The sequence below is a fragment of the Sander vitreus genome, chromosome 9 (genome assembly GCF_031162955.1).
Source record: "Sander vitreus isolate 19-12246 chromosome 9, sanVit1, whole genome shotgun sequence".
NCBI classification, from domain to species: domain Eukaryota; kingdom Metazoa; phylum Chordata; class Actinopteri; order Perciformes; family Percidae; genus Sander; species Sander vitreus.
This window is the reverse complement of record NC_135863.1, coordinates 8,992,892-9,020,496: the sequence shown is the minus strand read 5'-3', so window position 1 is coordinate 9,020,496 and position 27,605 is coordinate 8,992,892. Positions and strand designations below refer to the sequence as shown.

Genomic DNA, 27,605 nt, shown 5'->3' with positions numbered 1-27,605 from the left:
CTCATAAATATTTTTCATAGTTTTAAAGTTTATTACATTCTTCATAAAACACACCGCTTCAGCATGGACTGATTACAAAAAGGTACATTAAAAAAGAAAGAAAGCTAAACTAAAAACAGGCTTCAGAACAAGTGAACATTATCAAGGTTGAATACAGAATCTGCACACGCTGATTGGAAAATGTGTAATGGGTTTCTGATGGGAATGACAAGTCATCGTTGTCAAGACGTGTGCTTCATCTCGCAAATCGTCTCCCATGCACACCTCGAGAAGGAAATCCCTGACCTGTTGGGATATAACATGTTTTTTTGTTTAAACAAAGCCTGTATACTGATGTAAAGATTGTGTACATTGGCTGTATGACGTGTATGAAATGTCAAACAATTGTTTCCTCTGCTATTCTCATCAACAATAAACTGAATTACACCAAATATATATGAAATGCTATGACTGGTAATTCAAATGAAACAAATGCTTTGAAATATATCTATAGATAGATCTATAGATAGACGAGAAAACGAGAAGTCATTGTCTTGTAATCCACAAGTTTTGGGCATCCTTTTCTTAAACTATTCCTGCTTAAATCACAACATCATGAGCAAATGTTAGGGATGTGACGAGACACTCGGCTCACAAGAACGAGACGAGATATTTACACTATTTTAAAGAAAACTTCAATTAAAAAATATGACTGGAAAAATAGACTCAGAAAACCAAGGATACAACGTAACCAAGCGTTTCATTGCAGCAGTAAACAAGGAAGTAGGCTGCTCTTGTATTGATTTAAGACCATTTTAAGACGAGGGGAGAACATTTCTTTGTTTAATATCACTAAGAGTAAAGGTAGCTTTTGCTTTCTGCTTCTGACTCATTAAAAAATAGACAGAAAGAGTGCGATTTGTGCCAGACAGAGCCACACTGAACTGTACGCTGCAGTCCGTGTGTCAGGCGTGAATGAGTGAGTGCGAGAGAGCGGCCGTACCCTCTACGTTCTAACGCTGGGTTTTACAGGCAGCTTTACGTTCTAATGCTGGGTTTTATAGGCAGCTTTTTACAACTGCAACTCCGCTACCTCTCTGCAAAAGTGAGGTAACAGTCAACTTTGCGAACAGGCGGGGGATATTTTATGCTAATTTAGAGTCCAAGCCAGTCTCATCTTCAAAGCCGGATGTATTGTAAGACCAACCAGGTTAGACTCCTTCTACTGGCTGCTGCTCTGCACTTGTGACCAATATCACATGAAAATTTTGACCTCAAAGAGAAGTCTCGTCACATTTTAATCTCGCAAGATTTCGTGGGACGAGATCTCGTCACACCTCTAGCAAATGTTTATAATCCATTTGTGATGCTTTCATTGGAGTAAGCCAGATAGGATTTAAATGTTTTTTATGAATGTTTTGTTATGTTGCCAAACTCAAGCGCCTTGAAAATGAGCCATGGACTAAATACACAAAGTCAACGTGGCCCTGGAACAGTTTCAAGCTCATGAGCAATGTTAGCACCATATACCTCCCAATTTGTGTGTGTGCTTTCATGTTACCTCCTCTCTTCATGCGGCCGCCGCGGTGTTCTGGCCAGCGCTGCAGCTGTCTGCTGTGTCCAAGTCTAGAGGGTTTAGGTGGAGCACTGCTTGTATCTAGAAAAAAATAAATAACAGCAATCAGAACTGAGCACTAATTAAAGTCAAGTAAAGTCAAATTTACAGTTAAATTTAGCACATTTAAGCTGACCAAAGCGCTTAACAAACAGGCAGAATAAAGCGGGTCAACTGCAGACAAAAAAAATGAACCATTATAAAATGGGAATTAAAAGGTCAGATAGGTATTAATAAAATAAAATGTATACTTTATTGATCCCTCTTGGGGAATTTCAATTTCTTTACTCCGTTATTTTTATTACACACACACACACACACACGCATTGGAGAGATGTCAGAGCAAGGGGGCTGCCCATGGACAGGCGCCCCGAGCAGGTAAGGGTTTGGTGACTTGCTCAACAGGCACCTCTCCAGCTACCAGTGCACACTCTGTACTTGGTCCATGTGGAGACTTGAACCAGCAACCCTCCGGTTCACAAGCCAGGTCCCCACGGAGTTAGCTACTGCCGCCCCAAAAAGGGAGCCAATCCATGCAGTGCTTTTAGTACGTTCTGCAGCTGCCCATACAAAGTGCGTACTGTTGCATGCAGTATGCACACAATTGGGACATACCATTTCCTCATAACCTTGCGCTTTGAACTTTGAGCCTCTTGCTCATATATGCTGCCCAAAGGATTGTGGGTCAGAAAAGCATGCTGGCTTGCTTACTGCAAAATCTGATTGGGTGCAGTAGGACTTGTACTTGGATTGGTGGATCTGTACCTGCAGAGCTAGAGGAGGGCTCCTGGCTGGTGGAGGGAAGGCTGGCCTTATCAGATTGCTGGCCTGGCTCCTCTATATCTCCCTGCGAGACCACTGGATCTACTGACACTTCTCCACTGGACCTGGAATAAACACACACACACACACACACACACACACACACTGCTTGGGATCTGATCAAAATAAACATTCATGCAGTCTTAAAATCACCTGTGAAAACATGAATGCAAGAAATATAAAATATAAATAAAAATCACAAGATGCACTTATTATAAACCTGCTAACTTTTACAGTCAGTAGAGATTGATATTTGATTCAGCTATCAATACTAACAGTGGAGAGAGCAACATATCAGTGAATACAGTAAAGGTCACATTCCTGATATGAAGCCCGCATGGCAACAAATAATGAATGTTGCAGTTAAAGGGCAGGGCTTGCAGCTGAAAAAAAGACATGAAAAGATTGACAAACAGCAGAGAAGAGTGAGCCTTACCTATCAGTGTCTGGCTCCAGGAAGACGTCGTCTCTATCCTCCCCTGTAGCGGCTGCTGCTGGCAGGCCTGGTGTGGACGTGCTCACCATGGGAACCGACTGGGAGGAGTGCTCAGCGGTGTCAGACTGTGCCACCTCTGAGAAGATTGTTACTGGAAGACAAGAACATAAAAAAAAAAAAAATACACTTTCTGACTCACTGATCTTCTTGAAGCATCTGATAGCACTCCCAAATTTGACGCTTTCCATCCAGCTTAATGACTACTTTCAGAAACTGTAAACTATGTTAAGTATGTTGATGAAAAGGGTCGGTCTACAGATAAACAGAACAGCTTTATATCAGACTGACAGACAAACGGAGACGGCTACCTGGTGCTGCAACTTGTGACGGTGTGGTGGGAACGCTGCGTCCACCAGACTCCTCTTCGTGAGTTGCTAGGAACAAGGGGCTTTCATACATCCCAAGACCTGAAGACAAGTAAAGAAAATTTAAAAAAAGAAGTTTTCACGTTTCTGTGAAGAAGAAAAAACAATATTTCTGCTGCAGTTAGCTGGTGGGGCGTTTAATGCCGTTTTACGTAGACTGCAGAACATGTGACGGCGGAGTACCTCCTTGTGACGCGAGCTGTCCCAGGTCAGAGTGCGAGGAGGAACTGGTCTGTGGCATGTCATCTGAGAGACCAAACCTGAAGCGAGGCACACCGGCCACTTGGGGAGAACTGACAAACAAAACATTCAGTGGCATAAAACACCAGAGTGATGGCAGTCCCAGGTATTTTAGGTCCTTTCCCCCAAGACCATAACATAGCGAAAGTTTTTTTTTATACTTGAGTGATATGTCAAAATAGAAACTAAAAGTACTTAATTAAAAGAAGCAACCAACAGTACAAGTATACAAGTTAAATCTATGCAGTAATTACTCTAAAAAATAATAACCAAACAATGTCAGTAATAACAGATCATGGACCAGTGGTTTTGTTAGTATTAAACACAACATTTCAAATGTTTCCTCGCCACTCCTACTTCCTGGTCTGTGTCCAGTGTGCGAGACTTACTGAATGGCCTGGTCAAAACCATCTGAGCGGTGTGGCACTACCAGAGTGGGAGTGCTGGGAACCATCCTGTCATCATCATCAAAGAAGTGCTGCTGCAGAGAGATGGTAGAAAAGTGGTGAATACAACCAAACGCATACACGTTTCACACTTTCATTTCTGTAAATAATGCAATGACTGTCAAATCGCTGATGTTATAGAGGACTTACAGAACTGCCCGTCACCGCAGGAGTGAGCTGAGGGACTCTGCCCACTGACTGACGACGAACAGGCATACGCTGTGGAGTTACATTTTACAAAATTGATTATCAGAGCTTGTGATCTACACAGAGATGGCCTTAAAATGCCAAAAAATATATAGATCAATAACTCAAAACAATAACAATTCTATCTAAATTCAGATTCTGCTTTTCCTTACGAAGGACATATTACTCTTCCTTTATACCTGAACCTGAGCAGGTGGTCCCAGTTCTGATGTCGGGGCAATGTTCAGACGAGGGGGAAGCTGATGTGTTGGTCTCCGTGGTGACTGGGGCATCCGTGTACCAGAGCTTGTGATAGGTTGTTCCGTAGAGTACATCTCCATTGTACTGCCCTCAACTAAAACAGTAGAAATGCTCAAATAAGCAGAGGTCCATTTTATTTGAAATAATTAAGAATTGTGTAAAAAAGAAATTATAAAAACCTAACCAATCCACGCTTTATTTATAGGCTCTAAAATTCAGATTTTTGGAAGATTAAACGGCACAAATCAAAAACAATTACTTGAAAGTATCCAAAAATTACTAAAAATGAGAGAAAGTCATTATGATTTGAGAGGATTATGGCTATTAAAGAAACAAACTAAAATTCTTGTATTTCTTTTAAAAAGGGGTACATTAATGTAGGGAAGAACTGAAAATGTTTGACATTTATAAGTTTTAAACATTGCGTTTCCAAAAAAATAATTACATTTGAGAATCTAGCTGGTTCCCTAATGGAAGTAGTATTATGTGTTTTTTCTAATCATGGGCCCCTGACTGGTCTAATGTACTGAAGTTTAACGTTGACCCCAAGCTATATAGGGTCTTAAAATAACTTGAATCATTGGATTCATTTTCAAAGTAAAGCAACCTTTATGTGCCCTTGTTAAAGACCTTTTTATTTTATTTTTGGCTAACACACGTTCAACACTTCCGTTCAGACAGACAACAACACATTACAGCTTTCTCAGTCATGGTCAAGTGTCAGATAATAATTGGATGGCGGGACAGTTTGTGAGCGCATGTGGAGAGTCTGAGGTGGATCTACGTATGTGCGTTTGACACGGTTTCCTGGATCTTACAGCTGTGCGTCTGGGAATCTGCTGGCCTCTGGGTGGAGTCAGACGCCCCTAAACTCTCCTCTGTCTCTGTGCCCGGGTCGGTTACATCAGCTCCCTGAGAAAGATCAGAACAAAAAGAAATAAAGAGAAAAAGAAAACCACAAAGAATTTAAAAGTTAAAATTTATAGTGAGAAAAAAAAAAAAAAGAGGAAATGATGAGTAGAAAAGAAAAACAGGGTAGAATTGGAAAAAGCAGGTTATGGATGGTTCCCACACACTATAGATGCCAGGATATACTGCAGAGCTCAGGATACAGATTATGATTCATTTTCTCCCTATACGGAACAAGGGTGCCCTTCAGAAAAGGCCAAAGATTATGAGTAAACACACGTATACTTCCATATGTATGCATTAGTTTAAAATGTTGAGGACCCACACAGAACCCACAGACAGCAGGCAAATACAGAATTTTTAAATTGGACGAAACCATTAGTTTGTCACTCTATTTATTCAATCATTTTATTTGTCATGTGAAATCATTTTAATCATATTCTAATGCTTTGACTGTTTAATTACATTTTACATGCATTTTTATTAAACTCCGGACTCAGTGGGCTTTGGAGTTTTTCTTGTTTACAAATTCTATGTTCTGCTTTGTGCTGCTGCCTCTAAAAAAAAATCATCATTTTTTAAAGCTAGCAGACACACCTGGTATTGGGAATTATTAACTGTAAACCACAAAGATAGATATTCTATTTGTATTCAAAACACAAATATACTGTAGATATTCTATTTGTATTCAAAACAATATTCTAACTTCTTTCTCAATATTGTAAATTCATTTTCCAACCTGACTGCAGAGATGAGGAAATAAACAATAAAACAGAAAACCATCTAATCATGACGCCAACATGGATACCAAAAGTTAAAAAATAGGGCCAGCAAACATGATCACCATGAGGAAACAATATGATGTGTCCTTTTAAAAAGAGAGCACACTGTTGTCATGCATGGTATGATATACAAGAATACATGCAGCAAATCAGCAGATTTTGCAGCCCATTGACTATAAATAAAATTCACAAAATTGTTAAGATTTAAATATATTCGACTATAAGAGTGGCCCAATAATTTGCATATTATGTAAGCATAATTTAATGTGTTAAGGGCTTTTTTTCATAGTTTAATACATATATTTTATTACAAGAAAGCTTTAAATTAATCAGTGATTATTTCTGATTTGTATAGTCTTTTTTTTTTTTTTACTTTCCACTCAGGTTTACAGGATTCAGGGAATCAAAAACAACTTAGAAACTGTTCAGGATGACCCCTCCTCATATTTCAATTGCTTGGAAATACAGCCCTTTTTCTTCTACCAACTGCCTTCAAAAGTAATCAATTTATTATTTAATGTCCAAACCACCCACACCCAACAGTGGTTTACAGATTCCCCACATGTAGCTTACAAGTGAAAGACCGTTGACCGTTGACGGTCCCTTGCAGACACTGACTCATCCCACTGAACATATTCAACCAAGACTAGAGTAAAAAGGTAAACAACTAAAGTCAACACACAGCAATACATAGCTTTCACGCAGACAGAAAGTTAAAACACAGGGGCAAAATGCAAGTGAAAGTCAAATGAGACAGTGTTAAAAAAGTGAGTGTGATCTGGAAAAGGTACGTACATTTTTGACTGAAAGCGTGGGAAAGGTTAACATGGTGTACTGGATGTGAAAGCTGTGTGTGCGGATGTATACAAAATGTTAACTGCGAGTACATTATGTGTCATAGGTAATCAAACCTAGTTCGTTTGATGAGGGAGCTGTCCCCACACCAAAAACTTTCCCTCCAAACATTGATGAAACTAAGGCCGATCTCATTAACAGCTCAGCTCTCAGAAATATGCGAACAGTTTGCTGTGCACTGGATCCTATATGACATCATACCAAATCTAGATCCTATGCAGTTTGGCAGCTGACAGAACCGTTCCACAACACACAATCTAGTTAGTTTGATGGACTTTGTGTACAAGGCCTGTGATGTTACGGGTTCAGTGTGCACACTAACTACAACTGATTTTGCCAAGGCCTTTGATGCTGTGGATCAGTCTTTTTTCAGCCAATGAACCTTTACAAGATTGAGAATATACCAGAACCCCCTCATGTATGTTCATTGGAATAATTTGACAGACATTTTTGTTTTACACTTCTATAGTCTTGGTTATGTGAAAGAACACCACAAGAGCAATGTATGAGAAAGATAGAAGAACCTGTATTAAAAATATTTGCAGATTTTAAGAGTCATAGATTTATTAGATTAGAAAGTAATCTGTGAACTATTAGATTACAAAATTTAAATATTAGTGTTGAACTATGAAGCCAAATTTATAATAAAGCCAATGAACCTGGAAACTTTTCTCGTTTCTCGAGTGCTACTCCACTTTAAGATAATTGCTGTAAATCACAAACAAACAGACCATCCCAAGATGTCGGACTGTGAGATATAGGAGATCAGCAATCCCCTATATGTGCAAACTCCTAAATGACAGCGGATTTTAGATTTCAGATTTTTAGCTTAGATAATTGTGATTTTAAGTTTGGGTCTATTTTTAAGTTCATTATATCGTGGTCTATTTAATATTGGTGTCATATTTTAAAGGCAAAATAATTCAGTGTTTTTAATGACAATTGTCTTTATGAACCTGTGATAATGCTGAAAGGTCAATTAACTAAATAAACCTCTGTGTCGTCTCCTTCGTAAGCCTCGTTGCCGTCTCCGCTCCCCTCGTTACTGTCCTCTCCTTCCTCCCCCATCTCTCCGTCGTCTTCCTCCTCCTCCTCTTCATCTTCCTCCTCCTCCTCTTCCTCTTCCTCCTCCTCATCGTAGTCCTACATTGAGCAGTGGTCACATCATTAATGGCAGGAAACCAAGTGTTTTTTTGAAAGAAATTCTGCGACTGGTGTTTAATGCCACTTTACATATTGCCTTTTAAAATGCTCGACAGAAACTCCCTACCTGATCTTCTTCCTCTTCATCCTCCTCTTCCTGGTCATCCTCACTCTCTGTGTCTGTTACTATGACGATCACTTCGTGCTGCAGCTGTTCAGGTGTGTCGCTTTGGGTCAGGGTAACCTCTTGGTCCATCGTGACGGACTGGGAAGGTGCACCCTCATCTCCTTCCTCCAACACTGGAAACTCCTCTGTCTGCAGGGCAGAACAATGGACACTATAAACAACATGCAGTCTGCTCATTTACACTATTTTGGAAAAGGTAATATCTTCCATAAAAAGGTTTGATACATGTAGTTCCAACAAGTAATTACCACATTAATTCTGCTTTAACTACTCCTGCCTGTTACACTGTATACAGTTACATTCTTTCCAAGGAGATAAGATTTCATGGTAAGTCTATAACTCTAAGATTTCTTGATGATAAAAATCATGCAGCGGGCCATAACTCTCCAGCATCAAAAGAATATTCATGTTTTTGCAACAGGAAATGTAAAAACACTTGCAGCATATTTATCCTTTCTGAAAAGCAAAAGAAAAAACTGCCAACTCTGACTGAAGATACTCTATGCATTACAAAACAATGTGGTTAACAGCAAAAGTGAAGATAATGTTGAGAAATGCTTAGTGTTGTTACTGCAATGAGGTCTTTGGGATTTATTATTATTTATATTAGGTTATGGCCTACCTGGCTTGCTTCTGCACCGTCTTGACTGTCTGTTGGTACCACCCCCTCAGCCTCAGCACTGTCCTCCACCAGCACCTCCTCCTGAGGAGAACACACGACACCTACATGACATAACTGTACACGTTTGCAGATCATTTAAAACAATGAAAATACCTATTAAGATGTCTATGTAACCTCCCTCCTCACCTCTGGACCCACTCTTTGGATGATGCGTAGCTTCTTAGGTATAGGAGCCCTGGACGTATCCTCCTGGGTGGACTCCGTGTCAGTGACCATGGAGGCGCTTTCCTCCTCCTCTCGAGGCCTCTTAGACATGGAGGAGGTACCTGGCGTTGCTGAAACTAGAGATAAGGCATGGATATTGTTTAGAATTCTCCCTTCTGAAATGATACTTTTGGGAAGTGTGGCTTACACTGGATAGCTGTACCAGCAATGTGGGCCTGCACTCAGGTCTATCATTGTTTAATCTTTATCTCTAAAAATGAGCATCTGTATAAACAACACATTGAATTTTTTTCACTCCAAAATTTGCAAAACAGGAGCCTAGGTGTTAAATCAAACCATAAAATACAAGTTTATTATAATATGCATATTAGAGGTGTTGAAATTAATCAAATAATTGATGCATCGAATCGCGGACAATGCTGCATCGATAATCGGCCGGGCCATAATCGATTATTTCTGTTTACAATTTAATGTAGGCCCTGCAGAATGTTTTGTTTTTGAAGCTTGAAAAGCTATGAATTAAATATCCTATATGGCTTTAATAGAAATAGATAGATAGATAGATAGAGATATATATATATATATATATATCTCTCTCTCTCTCTCTCTATCTATCTAGATATATACACACATACACACACACACACACACACACACACACACACACACACACATAAATAGCACTAATATAAATGTGTATTGCTATTCCATATAAAAACCCACAATTCTCTTATTTTTTTTTTAACAGTTTAGTTTCTCACCAGTGCCAAACACAGAGGAAGTGGAGGATGTTGAAGGCCATTCCACCTGCGAGCTAGGGGTTGCCTCAATGACCACAGGTGATGGCTCCTGATTAGATGGCTCTGCATGGGTCATGCTCTGTTGCTGAGTGGGTTGGACAAATGCTGTGGCCTGTGTCTGGGTCTGCTGCACAGTCAGCATGGGGCTTGCTAAAGTGGTCTGGACGTTGGGGCTGGCGGAGCGCACTGAGCCGCTGGCACTGCCGTACACAGTGACATGCTCCACTGGTGGGCCTTCAGTAGACTGCATGGCTGTGGAGGATTTTAAGTTAGTGGAAAACAGATTTAGCTTTCCATTGAGCCTGTAGCTGCATTAGTAAGACTTAACACACGCACAGGGAAAAGTCCTTTACTAGAATAACTTTTGACCCTCATGTTTAGGGGAAATAGTCCTAAGGCTGGTTTCCTACATTGGAAACTTGTGTCTGAAGCTAGACTTACCTTCCTGGGTCTCCACCTGTGTGGTGGGCATGACAGTAGCTGTGGGTGTTGGGGTGGGTACAGTAGCTGGGGTAATCATTGGCCTGATGCTTGCTCTCGGAGTGGGTTTGTTCCCCGGATTGACAGGCTGCTTGCTGCCTGTAGCCACAGGTGTTGGCTTAATGTTGGCAGTTGGAGGCTCAGATGTGCTGGCACTGACAGAGACAAAGATCAGGACATGAATAATGACCCTACTAATGTACATTTATTTTAAGAAAGACTTGACCAAGTCACAGCAAGCGTACTAATAAAAGACAAAGACATCCCAGAACTGCAGGAAAAATGACGATGTGTTCACTTCTATATACCCATGTTGGGGTATTACAGTGGACACGATTTTTTAGTGGTTGTGTATCATACCTGCCCCTGTCTGCCGCTGGGGTCGTCTTCAGACTGATCTGTCTCTGTTCTGTGCCCCTCTGCTGTTCCTGGGTCTGAAAATCAGGACAGAAAGACAAAAGTCTTTTTTTTTTTTTTTTTTTTTTTTTAAAGACATCAGGAAGTTGCCATTCTCTGATCCAATCTAATTAACTTATCAATTATGTATTCAAGACATTGCCCATGGACGATCCTCCTAGTTGTTTCATATGATGTAGAAGTAACTCACTTTTTGCAAATTATCTTTGACTCCATAAACAAACCTGAAAATGTAAGTTACATTTTACAATGCTGAAAAGTTTGTTGTTTCTAGGAGTTTATGGGAAGGTACCGACAAAACTAACATCTACAGAAGATTTTATTTGTAAACAATAACACTGCTGAGAAGAAAGTTCCAACTCTTTTCTTGACATCCCATGTTTATCAAATTACCCATTGCATGTGTTGAACTTCAGATGTGTATTTTCTGGAAAAATTAAACAAAAATGTAAATGTGTGGCTTTTGAAGACTTTAAAGCAGACTCTCTCACCTTGCTGGGACCTGCCTCAGGGGGCTCGTCTCTCTGCTCTTGTCTCTCTTGTTGGCCTCGCAGGTCTCGCAGCTCTCTCTCCTGTCGACTCAGGCGGCCCTCGTATTGAGACTTGAGAGCGCTCACCCGCACCTCCAGCTCCTCACGCTGTTGCTTTAGCTCCTCATTTTCCTTCTGCAGCTGGTCTTTGGTGCCTGGACATAAATCATTTAGGTCAGAAAAAAAAAAACCAAAACATGCAACACTACAATAGGGGCAAATAGAAGAGGCATGTATTGTGGGTCCAATGATTGTTATATGAAGGACAGTCTCTCACTCATGAGCTGGTTGATCTTCTGCTTGGCATAAACAATGGCTTTCCTGGTCTTCTCCTCCTTCTCAGTCATCTGCTGTCTCAGCGTGTCCTCCTGAGAAGCTTTATCCTGCAGCTCCTGCCTCAGCCTGGTCAGCTCTGCCTGCAGCCTGGAGGACTGTTCCTGGGCATTACGCCCTTCAGTCTCACGCTCTGTAACAACCTGTCAAGGCCAGGAAGACATGATACTAATGAATCTATGCATGTAGAAAAAACAAGCGTATTTTGGGAGCACTGTCTACGTAAGACTTTTTTCACGAACATTTTTGCAGTGATGTTAAAGGTTAACTACGCAGGCTATATGATCTTGCAACCCGATCAGTGTACGACAAGCATGGCCTGCCTCCCTGGCAGCAGGCTAAGAAGAACACTAGTCTAACTGAAAAGTGGACAGTTCAGTCGAAGGCGTTGGCTGAAACTTGTGCGATGTGTGGTTTAACCTTGTTGATGTTCTCCAGCTGTCCTTCCAGCTCTCTGGTCTTGGCTTCAGCCTGGTTCAGAGAATCTCTGAGGCTCTGCAGCTCCTGAACCGAGGCTTGACGAGCCTCCTCCTCTTGGGATGGACCTGCTGCAGCCTCGGCTACCAACTGGAGGATACACAGTATCAAAGCTTAATTATGCTCAAACAAGCACAACAGGGGTGGCTTTAGGCAACTATTCAAAATGGATGGATTAAAGACTAAGGCAGTGTGATTAACAGCTACTGAGCTCTTACCTTGTCGTGTTCCACCTTGAGTTCATCATACTGAGTCTTGTAGCGTCGTCCAATCTTCTTGACCTGGGTAATAGTTCGCCCCTTCTCCTGGAGTTCATGGTTCTTGGTCTCCACTTCCTTCCTCAGAGTAGTCCTCTCATCAGTTATCTTACTAACATTGTCACGCAAGTTCTGTATCTGGCTTTGCAGAGATGTCGTTAGATTATTGCTCCTATAGAGAGAAATTAAGAGATTGTGAAAATTATACTAAAGTTACAGAAAAGGAACTGGTGGGATTAAATAAGACACTTAATATCCTGGTCAATTAAATTAAATGAATAGTTCATTTATAATCCCTCACCTGAGAAGCTCCGCTTTAAGTCTGGTGCCGTCTTCAGTCAGCTGCAGAATGCGTTTGAGATGGGCCTCCTTCTCCGGATCGGAATCTTTTTGCTGGGTCACCAAATGCTAAAAGTACATGAGAAAAGGTTTTGCGTTAGTGGTGTAAGAACAATGTGACAGATGTATTTCTCCCCTTCTTACAAACAGCATTATGTATTTTCTTTCTTTGTAGTCTTTTCCCTTACCTGGGTCCGAGCTTTCCAGCGCTTGATCTCCTCTTCCAATAACTTCTTCTCCGCCTGCAGCATGCCGCTCTTCTCACTCAGCTCAGAGTTGGCCTGCTGCAGTGGCATGATGTCTGACTCCAGCCTTTGTACCTGAAACACAAAGAAGATGAGCTGAAACATTTTAATTTGGAGGCCTACTCAGGAATACTTCACGAAAATGTAACAGCTTATAATCCCAGGATAATGGAGTGAAGTGGTTAAAAGTGTACAAAAAACACTTACTTTTAAATTACTTACTTAATTTGGCAAAATAGATTATATCATTGGCGCATAGCATATTAAAGGGGGCACATCAAATTCAACACCTAAATTCTTTCTATAAAACAAAAATGTTACCTTAGCTTGGGTTTGCTGCAGTTCTTGCTCCGTCTTGTCCTTCTCCTCTCTCAGCATCTTGTTGGTCTCCATCAGGATGCTCATAGTTTCCGTCTTCTTCATCAGCTCATCATGCTGAGACAAGGTCTTTCCTGTCACCTGAGTAGGATTAGCATTGGGCTATAAGTCACACATAGAACGTTTTTTTTTTCTTTTTTTTTTCTCCAAAGCTCCGTAAACCACTCTCTGATCATGTGCCTCCATGAGCCAGTCAGCGTCGTTCCCTGCACCGCGCAGCTTAGTTTAGATGTAGACAGTCACAGAGGACAGAGTAACGTGAGGAAAATTCCACAACAGATAGCAGTTGGTCATAAGTCGTCACGAGGTTTACCAGTTTACCATTAAACGCAACATTTTGTCCCGCCTGTGTTGTTTTTCAGACAACAGCAGTGACCAGTGCTAGTTTGAGTCTTTTAGCTCATAGCTTTAGCTGCAGACTGTTGTACGTCCCGCTGTTGGAATCCTCTAACAGTGAAATACAGTCACACTACACCGTTTAGCTGTCAGCATTTTAGCCGTGTTTAATCCAGGTACTTACTCTAGCTAATGGTAGGCTAACGTTACCTGCTGTGTAACGTGTTATTAGTGTTATCTAGCGTGACATGCAGCGATGTTTCTGTTGCCTCCAACGTCTGTTTTGGAGCATCAGAGCGCAACGTAGACATTTAAGTGGGACCGTAATCCGCGTTGCTATTTCGTCCGGTAGATACTGGGCTCCGGTGCCCTATTGGCACCGGATTTTAACATGCGCCGTTAATGCGAACAGAAAATTGCGTTGCCTGTGTCTTTTCACGGCAAACACGCATGTTTGGAACAACAGCTGAAATGGCATACTCCTTCATGGTATCCTTCAACAAAGGAGGAATGTAGCACAATATGGATGTGAAAGCAGTTATGATTAGCCTATGTGACAATAACATTTGTTTTGGTTAAAAACAACAAATAATCGTGATAATTAATCGTGATAATATATTGATCAAAATAATCGTGATTATCATTTTGGCCATATTCGTGTAGCCCTAGGGGACAGGAGAAGAAAATATATAAAAATGAGTATAAAAACATACCTGCATCCTCTCCTTTGCAGCACTCAAGCTCTCCTGCATCTCCTTCAGTTCGCGTTCCAGGTGCTCCACCCTCAGACGATAACGCAAACTCTCCCCTTGGGCAATCTCAAAACGAGACTCTGCAATCTCCTTCTCCCGTCGCACAAACCTGTGATGGAAAACAAATAAGGATATCAAAAATGATGAAGAACATGAAAGGACAGGAACAAGACCATGGGAAGGCATACTAGTAAAGATTGCGGCGTCCAACCTCCGCTGAATATTTCCTTGATGTTTTTTTCCAAATGACATGAAGCAGCATAAACATACAATAAATAATATTGGCAAGGTTCCTTGAGTACACAAAAAGATAATGCGATTTGAGATAAACATGCATTACCTGAGAATCTCAAGGACTTGGTCTTGAGATTTGCCCTCCTCAGTCAGGGAGATGTTCATGGGACTCTCACTGGCAGCATGTTGCAACTTGTCAGCCATCTTGCTGCTCATCGTCTGGATCTGCTCATGCAGGAGGGTGTTTTGCTTCTGCAACTCCTCATAGCGGCTCTCCATCTTAGACATCTCTTCCTATAATATGAGCAAAGAAATTAAGATTAAAGTGGCCATATTATGCTCATTTTCAGGTTCATAATTGAATTTTTACAAACTGCTAGCGCTAGCAGTTTGTATGCACGTGGAAGTACCAGAGACACAAAATAACACCCCAAATCCCAGAAAAGGTGATTTTTTCATAATATGGGCACTTTAAAACGTATTGCTCACTCCTATTAAAAACAAGCGGTTGGAAAAAGTAATCATTACCACCTTGAGTAAAATATGATTAAATCAAACCCGAAAATAAATGCTTTTAAACTACGTTATTATATCTAATCCTGTCTATCAAATCACCTTGATGATCTTCTCCTGCTCCCCCCAGGAGACCCTGGCCTCCAGTAGCTCAGCGCTGACCCTCTGGGCTCGCTCATCCAGCTGGTGTCTGAGCCCAACAGCCTGCAGGGCCTGAGCCTTAGCAGCCTGCAGGGCTTCCACGTCAGCTGCATGCAGCATCATCTCCCGCTCATACTTATCTTGTGCTTCGGCTGCCATCTTAGCCTAGGAAATTGGAAAGATGTTTTGAGCTAATCATTGCATGTTAAAGTAATATCGATCATCTTTTCACTGCCTGATCACCATGACGTCTGGTTTACTAGATGATTTTGACATTACTTGATGTTTCAACTTGGTTTGTGATCACTCAGGGGAGGTATTTAGAGAAGGGAGGGACCTACACAGATTTTTATAGAATTTGACAGAATATTAACAAGATGTAATTAATCTCTTCTACTGATAAAACACCAAATCATTTTTTAAATATATAACTAATTGTACAGAGGGATATTTTAAGAAATACATATTTTAAATTTAAGGGGGTAAAATGTTGACATAAAACATTGCGGTGGCTTATGCACAGCTTACTCTGTGGGAAAATTCTCTAAAGATAGATGAGATAAGGAACCAAAAGGTGGTCAGTATCAGGTACGCTGATTTTAATTAGATTATCAGTAACAGTGATAGCTGCTTACTTGCTCCTGGCTGTCTTGTAGAGCTTGCTGCAGCTGGGCTTCAGCTACTGCCAGTTGCTGTAGCACCACCTGGTGATCTGCCTGGGCACTGCTGAGACTGTTCCTTAGACTGTTCATCTAACAGACACACAACAAATAAAAAATTAAACAGTGTTCCTTACTTGTATAATGTCGAATAAAACTGAACACCAAAACAGTGTGTAGAAGGTTAAATGTGGTAAGGGAAAAATTATAGTGAACTGCTATTTAAAGGAAAATCTATAGCATTTTGAATCAATATGTGTAAAATTGGCTTAATAATGTGGGATTTAATATACCTGTTCCTCCAGAGAGGCCAGGGCTCTCCTCTTCTGTTCCTCTAAATTCTCTTTGTCTTTCTCTGCTTCCAGAAGCTTCTCCTCCAGCCTACAGTGCTGCTTCTCCGCCTCCATTATACGAGCTTCAATGGATGAGCGTGCCTGCTCCGTTACCTGGTAATTTGGCATTTGCAAATATAAATATTTTATACAACAATGACCTTCATTAAATCTTTAAAAAATGTACCAATGTTTGTTTTTGCCATGTTTTAAAATCAAAAATAAAAATGTGTGTATTTAGGAAAATCTGTATTCTAGCCAACACAAAATGCCATGACCTTTGCGGTAAAGAATAAAACTAACTCAAGCAAGGCTATTTTTATTTATTTTTTGACAAATAGCCGTGCCATTTGCTTAATTGGCAAGCTGACAACTTTTGTCTAACTCAGCGAGGTTCTAGGTAATAGTAGGCAGCTGCATATGAAAATTAAATCATGCAATAGAAAGTGGTGTCAATAAATTTCCGCACGTTAGAATTCAGTTTTTTGAAAATGCAGCATTTCTCAACATCGCATTTTCAAAAATCTTAGTGTAATCAAATTAATTACGATCTGTATTTTTTGTCAGATCATTTACCTGGGGTGTAGTAGTATTTATAGGTGTTTTTATTTGAAAATCGACAACGTTTTTATGGTTATACTCAATGGTTTTATGAGAGGTGGAACACTGATTTTGTTTGGGTTTGTTTTGCACCTGTTTCTCTTTATCCAGGGACTCCTCCAGGCTCTGAGCCATGGCTCTGTACTGCTCCATGCTGGAGGTGGCTGCCCTGAGGCTCTCTGCCAGCTCTTCTGCCCGGGTTTCAGCCAGCCGTAGGCGGCACTGTAGGTCCTCTCTGTCTTGATCTGAACCCGGCATGCCTGAAATCAGAAAGCATCAGGGGCAGAAGTGAGTGATGAAATTGGACAAAAGTAATAATAGTATGCTTTTAGGAAGGGAGGGTGGATTATGGACCAAGTACATTGTTAGAAGTCTGTACTTAAAACCCATAAACATTTGTTTTGGGAGCTGATTTTTGCTTTTGACCATTGACCCATCACCGGTCATTGCCATTTTTGGAGTAGTACCACAAGAACTTGGCATAGACAAATGGGATAGAACTGTGAAAGCATTTGCAACTCTCTTGGCTAGACGCATTGTTTTATTAAAATGGAAGGATAAGTCTCCACCTGTATTTAAACACTGGATCAACGATGTTATGCACTATTTAACTCTTGAACAAATTTGTTATTATTTACAAGGTAATATTAAATTCAGTAATATCTGGCAACCTGTTCTTACATTGGTTGAACTCTAATGACTTTGTATGATGTGAATGTTGTTGTCCTTCCCCCCCTTCTTTTTCAATTTTTTTTATTTTATAGTCTGCTTTTCTTTGTAGCAGTGGTGCGATGTGGGTGGGTGCGATGTGGGTTGTTATGCATCTGTTGGTTGTTGTATGTGAAAATACAATAAAAAGACTTTGATAAAAAAAATAAACATTTGAAAGAGTGTGGCTCAGACATTTTAGAATGTCTAAAAATGTGGCTCTTTTACTGAAACACGTCTCATATAAATTGTTATAACAACAGGAGTTGAAACCATAGCATCCTAGCATATTTCGTTTGAAAAAGACAAATAAATAGACAGAACATGAAAAATCTGAGCAATTTGTGTTCTTATAAAATTCCCAAAAATGCAAACTAGCATGTAATTAAAACAATAATTACACAGACAGTGGTCACATGGGATTTGATAACAACCAGTGGAAATGCTATACATTTAGGTGTATACATGTAGGGATTCCTCTGTGTACTGTGATGCATGTTAAGTACGTCTGCCTGTATGCGCTGGTTTGTGTGTGGGTTTGTTCTGCTAACCTCTGATAATGGGCGTGGTGGGGGAGCTCAGGGTGTGACGTGCTTCGCTGCTGCCTAGCTGCAGCCGGAGTGTGTTAAGCTCCAATTCGGCAGCATTCAGCAACTCCTTGGTCTTCTGGTGTAATGGTAGCTGTAGCTCAAGCTGCCTCTTTGCCTCCAGCAACTGGATCTGTGCATGAGAAATCAGTGACATCGAGAAGTAAGCAAATTATTATTCTTTTATTATTATTATTATTGTGTCTGGTTCTGGGTTGTAATGCATTTGTTTCATTTGTAAAGGTGGTATGTTCAAGATTAAACTGGAAGTTCTTTAAACCCAGTAAACAGTACTGATTTATGAGTACACCACAACACCTTTGCACATAACTTAGGCAGACATAACTGAGGGGAAACAATTGTGTATACTAGCAGAAAGCAGACCAATCAATTTTATGCTTACTTCCTGGTTTCTGCTGAGCAGGTGGCGCTGTTCCACCTCGTGCTCCAGCCTCTTCTGCAGCTGGGAGATCTCTCGTTCCTGCTTCTCCAACTGGCTGTTGAGACGCTGACGTGTATCAGTCTCTGAACGCTCAAGAGTGGCCTAGAAGAACACAGCAGTTATCATTTTGAACTGTGTTTATGTGTGTGAAACAATGAGTGACAAATGTCATACTTATAGATTACCTGAATGGCCTGGAGGTTGGTCAGCAGCAGGCTCTGGCTCTGTTGTTGGCTCATGATCGACTCTTTCTCCTGATTCAGCCTGGACTCCACCAGCTTCAGCATGTCTCTCTCCTTACGCAGGGTCTCAGCATGGCCCTAAGAGACAGGAGGAGATAAGTCTAAATGGCTCTACTATTCCTCAAGCAGTCACAAAACCAAATCAAGCACCACTGCAATCATGATGATAAAATGCAAAGAAAACAAAATCAGGCACAAACAACACCATGAAAAAGATAAAGGTTGCTGGAACAAAGACAAACCTCAGCCATGGTAAGTTTCTCTTTGGCAGCTTTCAGATCCTCATTCAAAGTGTGAATGGTCTGCTCATGCTTCTGTGAGGCAGCGGCCATATTCTGTCCTTTTTCTCTGAGGGAAGCAATCTCTTTCCTGTAGCGTTCAACGTTGTCCTGCAGCATCTCATACCTGATATTGTTGAGACAGACATCCTTTTTAGTGCTGTATGTACTCTCCTATGTATTCTTTAAACACATGTAGTGTTGAGTAAACCAGAAGAAGGTTTTTCAAACTTACCTCTTTGAGGCAAACTCTAGCTGGGTGGATATCTTGGCATTCTGGGAATGAAGGTCAGAGATCTGATCTTGGAGCTTCTCGTTCTGCTCCGTCAGTGCCTTGGTACTCTCCATATGCTCTTTCTTATAGGTGGAGAACACCTCCTGCAACTGCAGATGCAACCAGACATTTTTATCAACAGATTTTAGTTATCGTCTGAGAAATACCATTTTCACGCCAGGTTGTCAACAGGAAGTGGGCGCCATACTGTTTCCTGTTGCGAAAATGGAGGCTGACAAAACTCAGATAAATCGTAAAACTAGGCAGCGCTGATCAAATATATTCCAAGATTCTTTAGTGCATTGCGCATTTCTCGCCTTACCGTTTAACTGTCAAACAAGATTGTTTGTTACCAGCCGGCCGCCATATTGATTCTGTGACGATAACCCACCAGCGGGAGCATTTATTAGTTTGGTGCATTGCAGCACATTCTGGTAGTTGTAGGTTTTCTACCTGTTGAGCCAAAGGTTATAGCATGCCACAGCCCCTTTTCTCTGGCTATGTAGCACCTGTTTCAAAAATGTTTGTGCCATTCTACTGCATAGAAGATAGTATAGTTTTATTAAAAGGCCCTCTTTCCAGCTGTAAAATACTTTAATCACGTCAGTGAAATCTGGGTCTGCAACTGTAGTGCCATACACACTTACATTTTCTGATGACTTTAATAAAATAAGAACCAAATAAACTTAAATCCTAATCAGTTTAGTTTCTTTCTTGTTTGCCCACTGGCACTGTTGTACTTGGTCATTTCACTCCAATTCATTCTCTAGCATCATTAGCAGAAAAGGGTAATAATATTTTGGGCACATAACGATTATGTGTAGTAAATGCAGATCTGTCAATATAGACACATTGTCACCTAGTGGCAGTCATGGAAAACGAGTGAGCCAAGCTAATCAGTAGAGTGTGTGCTTGTAGTGAGTGACAATGTCCATAAATACTGACCCATAGATAGCCTTGGTATGTTCATTGATACAGAGAAATCTGAATATGGAGTGCTTTACAGTAAAGTAAACATCAAGCAAAAATAATGCCTGTAACTAAAATTGAGTTATTCCCATGGGTCATGTGCTGGGCACTGATTGACATGCACCATGGGCTGTCAAGACTGTTGTGTTGCTCAGATAATAAACTTATATCGTGGTTTGCTCACCTGTCGCAAAGCTGCCTTGGCCTCCAAGGCTTCAGCAGACTCTGTTGCCATGGAGACAAGTGCAGTGGGCGTTCCTGGGGTGGGAATGGCTGCAGGTGAGCGTCGGGGGGTGGAGGCCAGAGAGAACTCTTCAGGTGGTGTACCTTAAGAAAAACACTCAAAAGTTCAGTCAAATAGGAAAATCACTGTTTAAGCCAGTGTCAGTAGTATATCCCTTGGTTTATCTCATATCTGTTACCTTGTTGAGGGAAGCTGACTCCGGTTGCCTGAGCAAGCAGCATGCGGTACATGTCCCTCTGCCTTACGATGGACTCAGTCATCTTAATCTGTTGCCCGCGCTGCTCCTTCAGGGACTCCAGCTCAACCTTGGCTTTCTCCAAACTCTGCTCCAGTTCACCACGTCTGTAACAGATCATCTTTCTTAGCCTAACTGACAGTTTGACATCTTCGGTTACTTATAATAATACATTTATGAATATAAATGTAAGTTGAGATGGCATGTTTTGGTGTTTTTAAGCATTCTTTCCTCCCAATGTTGAATCTGGATAGCGAGACATCACATAAAAAAGCCAGTTACCTCACTTACAGTTCTGTTGTTGATTACAAGAAACAAAAGAACGAAGAAACTAAAAGAACCCAGCAGCACACATTCTAACGTACTTGTTGCCAGTGGCCTCAAACTCCTCTTTCTCCTGGGCATCACTGAGCTCCCTAAGGGCCACCAGAAGACGCTGATTCTGCTTCTGCAGCTCCTCTACACCACGGAAGGTCACCAAGTGTTGGCTGATCACCTCTGATGTGCTGCTGACGTCGGCTGAGCTCACCTCCTCATCATGAACCACATGGTTTCCACGAGCCTCTTCCAGCTCTATCAGCAGCACGCGCACCTGGCAGGAAAGACCATGGTTGGCGTGGAAAATAAGAATTTGGAGAAATCTGACCAGGATTATCCTTTAAACTGGAATAAGAGAGTGAGCACCCACCTGCTGAGCCATGTCTCCCAGCTGCAGTTCACACCTCTGGTTGTCCCTTTCCAGAACAGAGGAGCGCTTGTTAGCTTCATCAGCCTCCTTTTGCAGACGGTGCACCTCCTGAAGTAAACACAATAATATAAACATAATGGAGGAAAAACAGCAATGTAATCTAATGGAAAATCACATTCCACTGAATATACATTTAACCTGTCTGCATAACCAACCTTAACAGCCTGCTCCAGCTTGGCAGAAAGACTGGCCACTGACTTCTGCAAGCGCTCATGTTCATCCCTCTGCCGTTTGAGGATAGGGGCTTTTGCTTCCACTTCCTGCACAATGTCATCCAGGTACTTGTTGACCCGCTTGTTCTCCAATCGCTCCAACTGCAACTGCTCCTGGCTCTCTACATATGCACTGTACAACTGAAAATACAGGTGAGATCTCGTATCAAAGCAAAATAATCCAGAAGGGAAACATGAGCAGTGCAGACAACTGGGCTCACTGCTAGTTCAAACGGTTTAATAAAACTTAATTAAATTAGCACAAGCAAGTCTATAACAAACATTGTGAAAAAACAGTCCCATAATGGTGTAGTCTAACAGCACTCGTGGTGTTTCTAAAATGAAACAAAAGCTTGACCTTAACATGGTCTATAGACTGCATTACATCAAGTAATATTGGAAATCTATTGTGGCAGTCCATTGCACCTCATCAACATAAAACCAATTGCCAGAAGGCATTCCCTCAGACCTATTTCCAAATCCTAATAAGGTTGATAATAAAGTAATTGTGGTGTTAAAAATCAGTTGCACAAACCTCCGTCAGCTTCATCCCGGGCTTTATCTTGGATACAGCAGCTGCTGTTGGAGACATTGTTGTCATTTGCTCTTCTGCGAGCATAGATGTACCAGTAGGGCCTGGACATTCAAAAAGTCGTAGAGAGATCACAGGTCATTTAAAGAAAATACCAGACTTGATAATGGCTTATTTTAAATTCAAGAAAGTACCAGAATCAACCCAACAGACCTCTAAGTTTAGAACTTGATAGAAGCTCATTGGCATTGTCCAGCTCTTTCTCGAGACCCTGGATCCTCTCCTTTAGCTCAGCAACACTTTTGTCTGTGGCACCATTCATCTCCTGCAACTTCTCCTCAAGGGCCTTGTTTGCTGTGGCGGAAAGAGTAAACAGAGCAAACGTGAGGGAATACCAACAACTGGGAACTAAATTAGGCATATTCAGACTCTTCCCCCTCTAGGAAGAAGTCAAGTACTAAATAATAAAAATGGAAGTTGCGGTCATTCTGTTATTGCCTCGCACCTTCTCCAGCATCCTTCAGCAGCTTATGCAGCTCCTCCACTGCCCCACTCAGCTCTTCACTTTTTGCCTCAGAATCCGCTGCTGCTCCCTGCCACCACAACGTTAGAGTTGGCAAAATAACGGCAAAGGAACTATGTAATACACAGTACATCATTTCAGTAATGGTAAATATAAAATCCCAGGTGAAAGAAATATGTAGCATTTCTTTTGTCTTGGACTATGTTTAAAAATCTCATCTAAACAAATAAGCCAAAAGACATGAGATGCTCTGGCATATTCTGAAAATGTGAAACAGTGATACTCTATGAACGTAAACTGAAATTAATCCCTGGGAGTAAGTGCTTTGTTGGTACAAAGCACTGCATCACATCGGCTTGCTAGCATACATCTACATACCTTGTATAGATTGGAAAGCTTGATGTTGGCATTCAGCTCGTTTCTGAACTTTTCCTCCATGGTAGCTTGTTGTTCCTTGGCCTAGAATGAGCAAAGAATGTACAATATTGATCACTTTGTTGCAGCATATGAAGTACATGACAACAATGGAATTATTGTTTCTGTATAAACCAAGACAGGATCAAAACTTGGGATAGGCTGTAAGAATGATCAAACACATACTTCTTTTAGTTTGCTGATCATGTCCTCATTCTGTTTCTGAAAGTGTTCATTTGAAGTCTTCAAACTAGCCACTTGGTCTTGGAGTCTGTTCAACTGAAAGTCACAAGCAAAAAAACGTATTAAGTAATGACCATAGGAGATGATGGTAATCATTCATAACTGGGCAGTAAGTGACTGCATCCACCATGTACCATGTCTATTTACAACTATTGGTCTATGGTTGGTACATCACACCTTAGCTCTACATATAATGTGATGTAATTTGGCCAAATGAAATAGTCATGCTATCATTATCATTGTATTTGTTGCCGCTGCTTACATTGCTTTTTTCTCTCCATGTCATTCAGCTGTATGTAAACATCTTTATGTAAACAAAAAAGAGACATGCCTCGTCTTCCTTGTTCTCCAGGTTGCACTTCAGTTCCAGGATCTCGTTTCCCTTCTGTCGGGACAAGGACAGTAGTTCCTCACTCTTAGCCTTCAACTCCTCGTTCAGCCAAGATGTTTGGCCATTCAGCAGCTCCTTCTCTTGTTCCATGCGCTTCTCCTTGTACTGTAACGGCAAACCACCCAAACTTTATTCAGTGACTTGTTTATAAGGAAACGTGCAGTATAACAGAAGCTAATAGCTGTTTTCAAAGTCACTTCCTCGAAAGACAAACCTGATGTCAAGATATTATTCAATCAATGTTAAAATAGCAACATAGCTTACTTTTATGTTGACTTCAGCTGATTCAAGCTCATCCAATTTCATCTGCAGGGCCATCTTAGAGGTGTTGACCTCCACCAACTTATCATTGAGTTGCCGGAAGTCATCTAGTGGAGCAACAGAAACAACAAGTGCCATGTCGAAGTGACTGTTAGTATGTATGAACGGAAATAAAAAGTTTTAAAAAAGGTCTCCAGACTAATCCATCTGTCCATACCATTTAAATGCTCCACTTCCAAGGATCTCCTTTCAAGTGTTCGCACAAGTTCTCGCTTTTCTGCCTCAAGTTCCTCTTTGGCTTTTGACAGCAAAGTCTAAAAAGAGAAGCATTATTTTAACCATAGTAATTGCTGGTATCGCATACAAATTAAGCACTACTTGCGTTGCGGATAATATCTCATAAGGATTTTGGTGACATCACTATAACCCTTAGCAGAGTTGCAAATTAACTTTTCTCCCCACCTACCACTGTGGCTGGTGGATTCAAAAATCTACCAGTCACTAAATAGATTACCATTCCATTGTTGTTTTTTCCAACCCTGACCCTTAGATCAACTAACTAGTCTTAGTTCAACTAACTAGCCAATTCGAAAATGTGGTCCATTCCCCAACTTAACATGTTTGTTTATTTAACATTTTCCAAACTATTCTCCTCTACATGTGTGCAATGTAGGCAATTCAAACAAAGACACAAAAACCAAATATACCTCCGACATGTTATCATGCTTTTACTTTTCCAAAAAGCGAACATGGTTTCTAGACACTTTAGGTTAAGCATTGTGTAGACAAAAGCTTGTTTAAAAAAAAAAGAGGCTTGTTAGAATCAGAAACATATAGCAAACTAATGCAGGCAAGTCCTTACATCTGAAATATACAGAAAAGCTGCACTAAAATGAGCAGATAAGTTCATTGAGTCTAGTGTAGACATCTGTGACTTTAACAGCACTAATGTTACTTCTTCGGACAAGTAAGCATCCCTGCAACATTTGACATTGTTTGTGTTAATTACAAAATCCGTACTAGATAGACACAGAATAGATGGCTGATTTTGTTTGCCTTACCTGCTCTGAAGACAGCCTCTCTTGTGCGGATTCATATTCCTTGTTTTTCTGACGCACACTTTTAAGATCCTCCTCTAAAAGGGGAGATTTGAAGATAGCCGATACCATTAATTAATACAAACCAGAGAAGCTAAGTCAAGTTAAATCCGTGTATAATATTGCAATAAGTTCACTTTTACCTTGCTTAGTAAACTCCTCTTTCAGTTTAAGATGTTCTTGAGTCTGGGACACAAATTCTTCCTGACACTGAGCAAGTTGTTTAACTTTTTCAAAGAAGTGTTGCTCTGTAAAAAGGTCAGCAAACACACAAACATGAAACGGTAAATGGTTAATTGGCTAACGTTAGTGTTAATACTTTATACAGTAACGATTACTGTTCAATGTCACGTTGTCAACGCTAACCCTAGCTAGCTAGCTCAGTAGGTTAACGTTAGCTCATTAGCGTCAAATTGTGGTTAACCTGCAGTGCTGCCAAGCGTTAGCGTTGTTCCAAATTCCCAAAGCCGTTAAAAGACATAAGCCAGTTAACAGTGTGATTATAATGTGTTAGCTAGTACCTTCAAAGCAACAACAAAAAAACGTTAACTGTGTTCCGTTAACCGGCATGAGTAAAGTAAAACATTTAGCTAGCACACAAGCATCGCTAGTAAACATTATACCAGGAAATATCATACCGCTGTCAACCCGAAATTGTTCCTGTTGTGCTTTCAAATAATCGATTTCATACTGCTGATCCGAAAAAATCTTCTCGAGTTTGTTTTGAATTGTTTTTGGTAGTTTAGATATCTCGGAACCTTCCAACTCTTGCAGCAGCAGTGCCGCCATTTTTCCGACTAAACAGTTCGAGCAGGCGCAGTTTGCGATTTGAGTTCTGAATGCTCCTGAAGCATTTTGGGAGTTGTATTTTTTTACATTTAAACTTCAGAAACAAGCATGTGTACCCAATGCAGTGTGCAGATTCTTATAAACAAAATGATTAACTATGATAGGGAAACATCAGTGATGTACAGTTGGAATCATAAAGAGTCTTGCAAAATACCTGCATTGCATTATTCCTACATGACTCCAGTCTCTCCCTAAGGGACTTTCTTGTAAGACTCCTATACATGTTCAGTTCACGTACAGTATTTAAATTGGGACCTACTAGCTTTTTCTTCTAAACTGTATCCAGTTTGTTCAGTTGTCATGGAGATAGCTCCGTTGTCAACCCCAGACCTAAATATGAAATTTGGGATTGACTTACCTATTACCTTTTATTATTTGGAGTCATATTTTTTGTTCAAGTACTGTTTCCAAAGTCAGGAATACACTAAAAAAAAACAGTTGTAGCTTGGCATTTGTTTTAACATAACTAGTTGAATATCATTATGGATTAAAACCATTCATTTATTAATATTATTTGTCCTTTGCGTCTGGTGTTGACTGAATATTCCCTCAGTCGAAGATGGTCAGCAGATGGCGCCAACACCTACTTAAAGACAGCTGTGTGTGTGCAGGCATGCATTTATACAGTATCAGTATCAGTATGTGTGTGTGTGTGTGTGTGTGTGTGTGTGTGTGTGTGTGTGTGTGTGTGTGTTACTCAGAAGGAGGATGTAATTCAGCAAAGGTTTTTTTTTCGATAAACTTAAGTTGTGCACTCCTGGGAAGTCCAGAGATGACCAAGCAGACTAACCTTTGACAGATTCCAGTTATATTACAGTTAGGTGCAAAACAGCACAGCACAAACCACAGTAGCAAACTTCTCACCATCCACAACATTGAGATTGGGTAATATGATTCTAGTCATTCTCCATTCCTGCTGCTTTCCCTACAATGTTATTAAGAAGGTCAGGATAGTGATGATGATGATGATGATGATGTATCAGAAAACCACGCAGGGCCGTAGCTGCCATTGAACACACAGAGGTCACATCCATGGGAATATTTTGGGAAATGTGTGGGGTCCAGGAAGCACAACGTAGTGAGAATCTGTCTTTGCATTTAACCCATCCTATCAGACTGGGGACTGATAGGGACAGACTGAGGGTAGCCACTGAGGCACTGTGCCGCCCAAATAAAAAGGGGTTTAGTTACATATCTGGCAGTGAAGTGAATGCTTTTAAATATTTCACCATATAAAATACTTTACAAAAACTATTATTTACTATTTAAATAAATAAATGGTGATTTCTTTTGTGATCTTTGTTTTTGGTGGCTGCGGCTGGGGATTGGTCTAATGACCTCAGTTTTAATATCTTGGCTTTGAACACATCCAATATATTCTCACAATGACTGCTAATTCG

General features: G+C 40.7%; 2 protein-coding genes across 4 annotated transcripts in view; one reads left to right on the top strand and one right to left on the bottom strand.

Annotated features, from left to right (window-relative positions):
• arpc5b (actin related protein 2/3 complex, subunit 5B) overlaps positions 1-27,605 on the top strand; it is a 174,358-nt gene that overhangs the window by 74,274 nt on the left and 72,479 nt on the right. The window lies entirely within an intron of this gene.
• Positions 9-26,149, bottom strand: tprb (translocated promoter region b, nuclear basket protein). 3 transcript variants are annotated; one of them, XM_078258580.1, is made up of 51 exons: positions 25,995-26,149; positions 25,500-25,604; positions 25,321-25,394; positions 24,477-24,573; positions 24,263-24,366; positions 23,939-24,103; positions 23,551-23,643; positions 23,329-23,409; positions 22,933-23,020; positions 22,641-22,781; positions 22,431-22,531; positions 21,839-22,036; positions 21,624-21,731; positions 21,301-21,527; positions 20,879-21,042; positions 20,641-20,783; positions 19,449-19,597; positions 19,178-19,340; positions 18,879-19,013; positions 18,655-18,795; positions 18,216-18,384; positions 17,050-17,216; positions 16,318-16,470; positions 16,001-16,117; positions 15,327-15,530; positions 14,818-15,005; positions 14,439-14,586; positions 13,333-13,470; positions 12,955-13,086; positions 12,729-12,835; positions 12,389-12,599; positions 12,114-12,260; positions 11,638-11,836; positions 11,322-11,515; positions 10,774-10,847; positions 10,375-10,568; positions 9,895-10,185; positions 9,095-9,249; positions 8,909-8,989; positions 8,227-8,415; positions 7,950-8,099; positions 5,229-5,322; positions 4,350-4,504; positions 4,114-4,182; positions 3,907-3,998; positions 3,461-3,570; positions 3,221-3,319; positions 2,853-3,003; positions 2,360-2,481; positions 1,541-1,636; positions 9-285 (listed from the first exon to the last, which is right to left on the bottom strand). In XM_078258580.1, exons 1-51 carry the CDS (start codon positions 26,143-26,145, stop codon positions 236-238), a joined length of 7,074 nt encoding a protein of 2,357 aa, XP_078114706.1. In that variant the 5' UTR covers positions 26,146-26,149; the 3' UTR covers positions 9-235. The 3 variants fall into 3 exon arrangements, with proteins under 3 accessions (XP_078114706.1, XP_078114709.1, XP_078114710.1); XM_078258583.1 differs by having other exon boundaries at positions 3,907-3,995; XM_078258584.1 differs by lacking the exons at positions 23,939-24,103; positions 24,263-24,366; positions 24,477-24,573; ... (1 more) ...; positions 25,500-25,604; positions 25,995-26,149 and having other exon boundaries at positions 22,933-23,063; positions 23,551-23,641.

What these genes read in the sequence shown, in the direction of transcription:
- tprb (XM_078258580.1), bottom strand. Translation starts at nt 26,145, where the DNA reads ATGGCGGCACTGCTGCTGCAAGAGTTGGAAGGTTCCGAGATATCTAAA. An exon ending in CTGCAAAGGAGAGGATGCAG is followed by an intron (nt 13,471 to 14,438) that starts GTATGTTTTTAT and finishes AATCCTACTCAG; the next exon opens with GTGACAGGAAAGACCTTGTC. An exon ending in GCCCTCCTCTAGCTCTGCAG is followed by an intron (nt 1,637 to 2,359) that starts GTACAGATCCAC and finishes ATTTTTTTCTAG; the next exon opens with ATACAAGCAGTGCTCCACCT.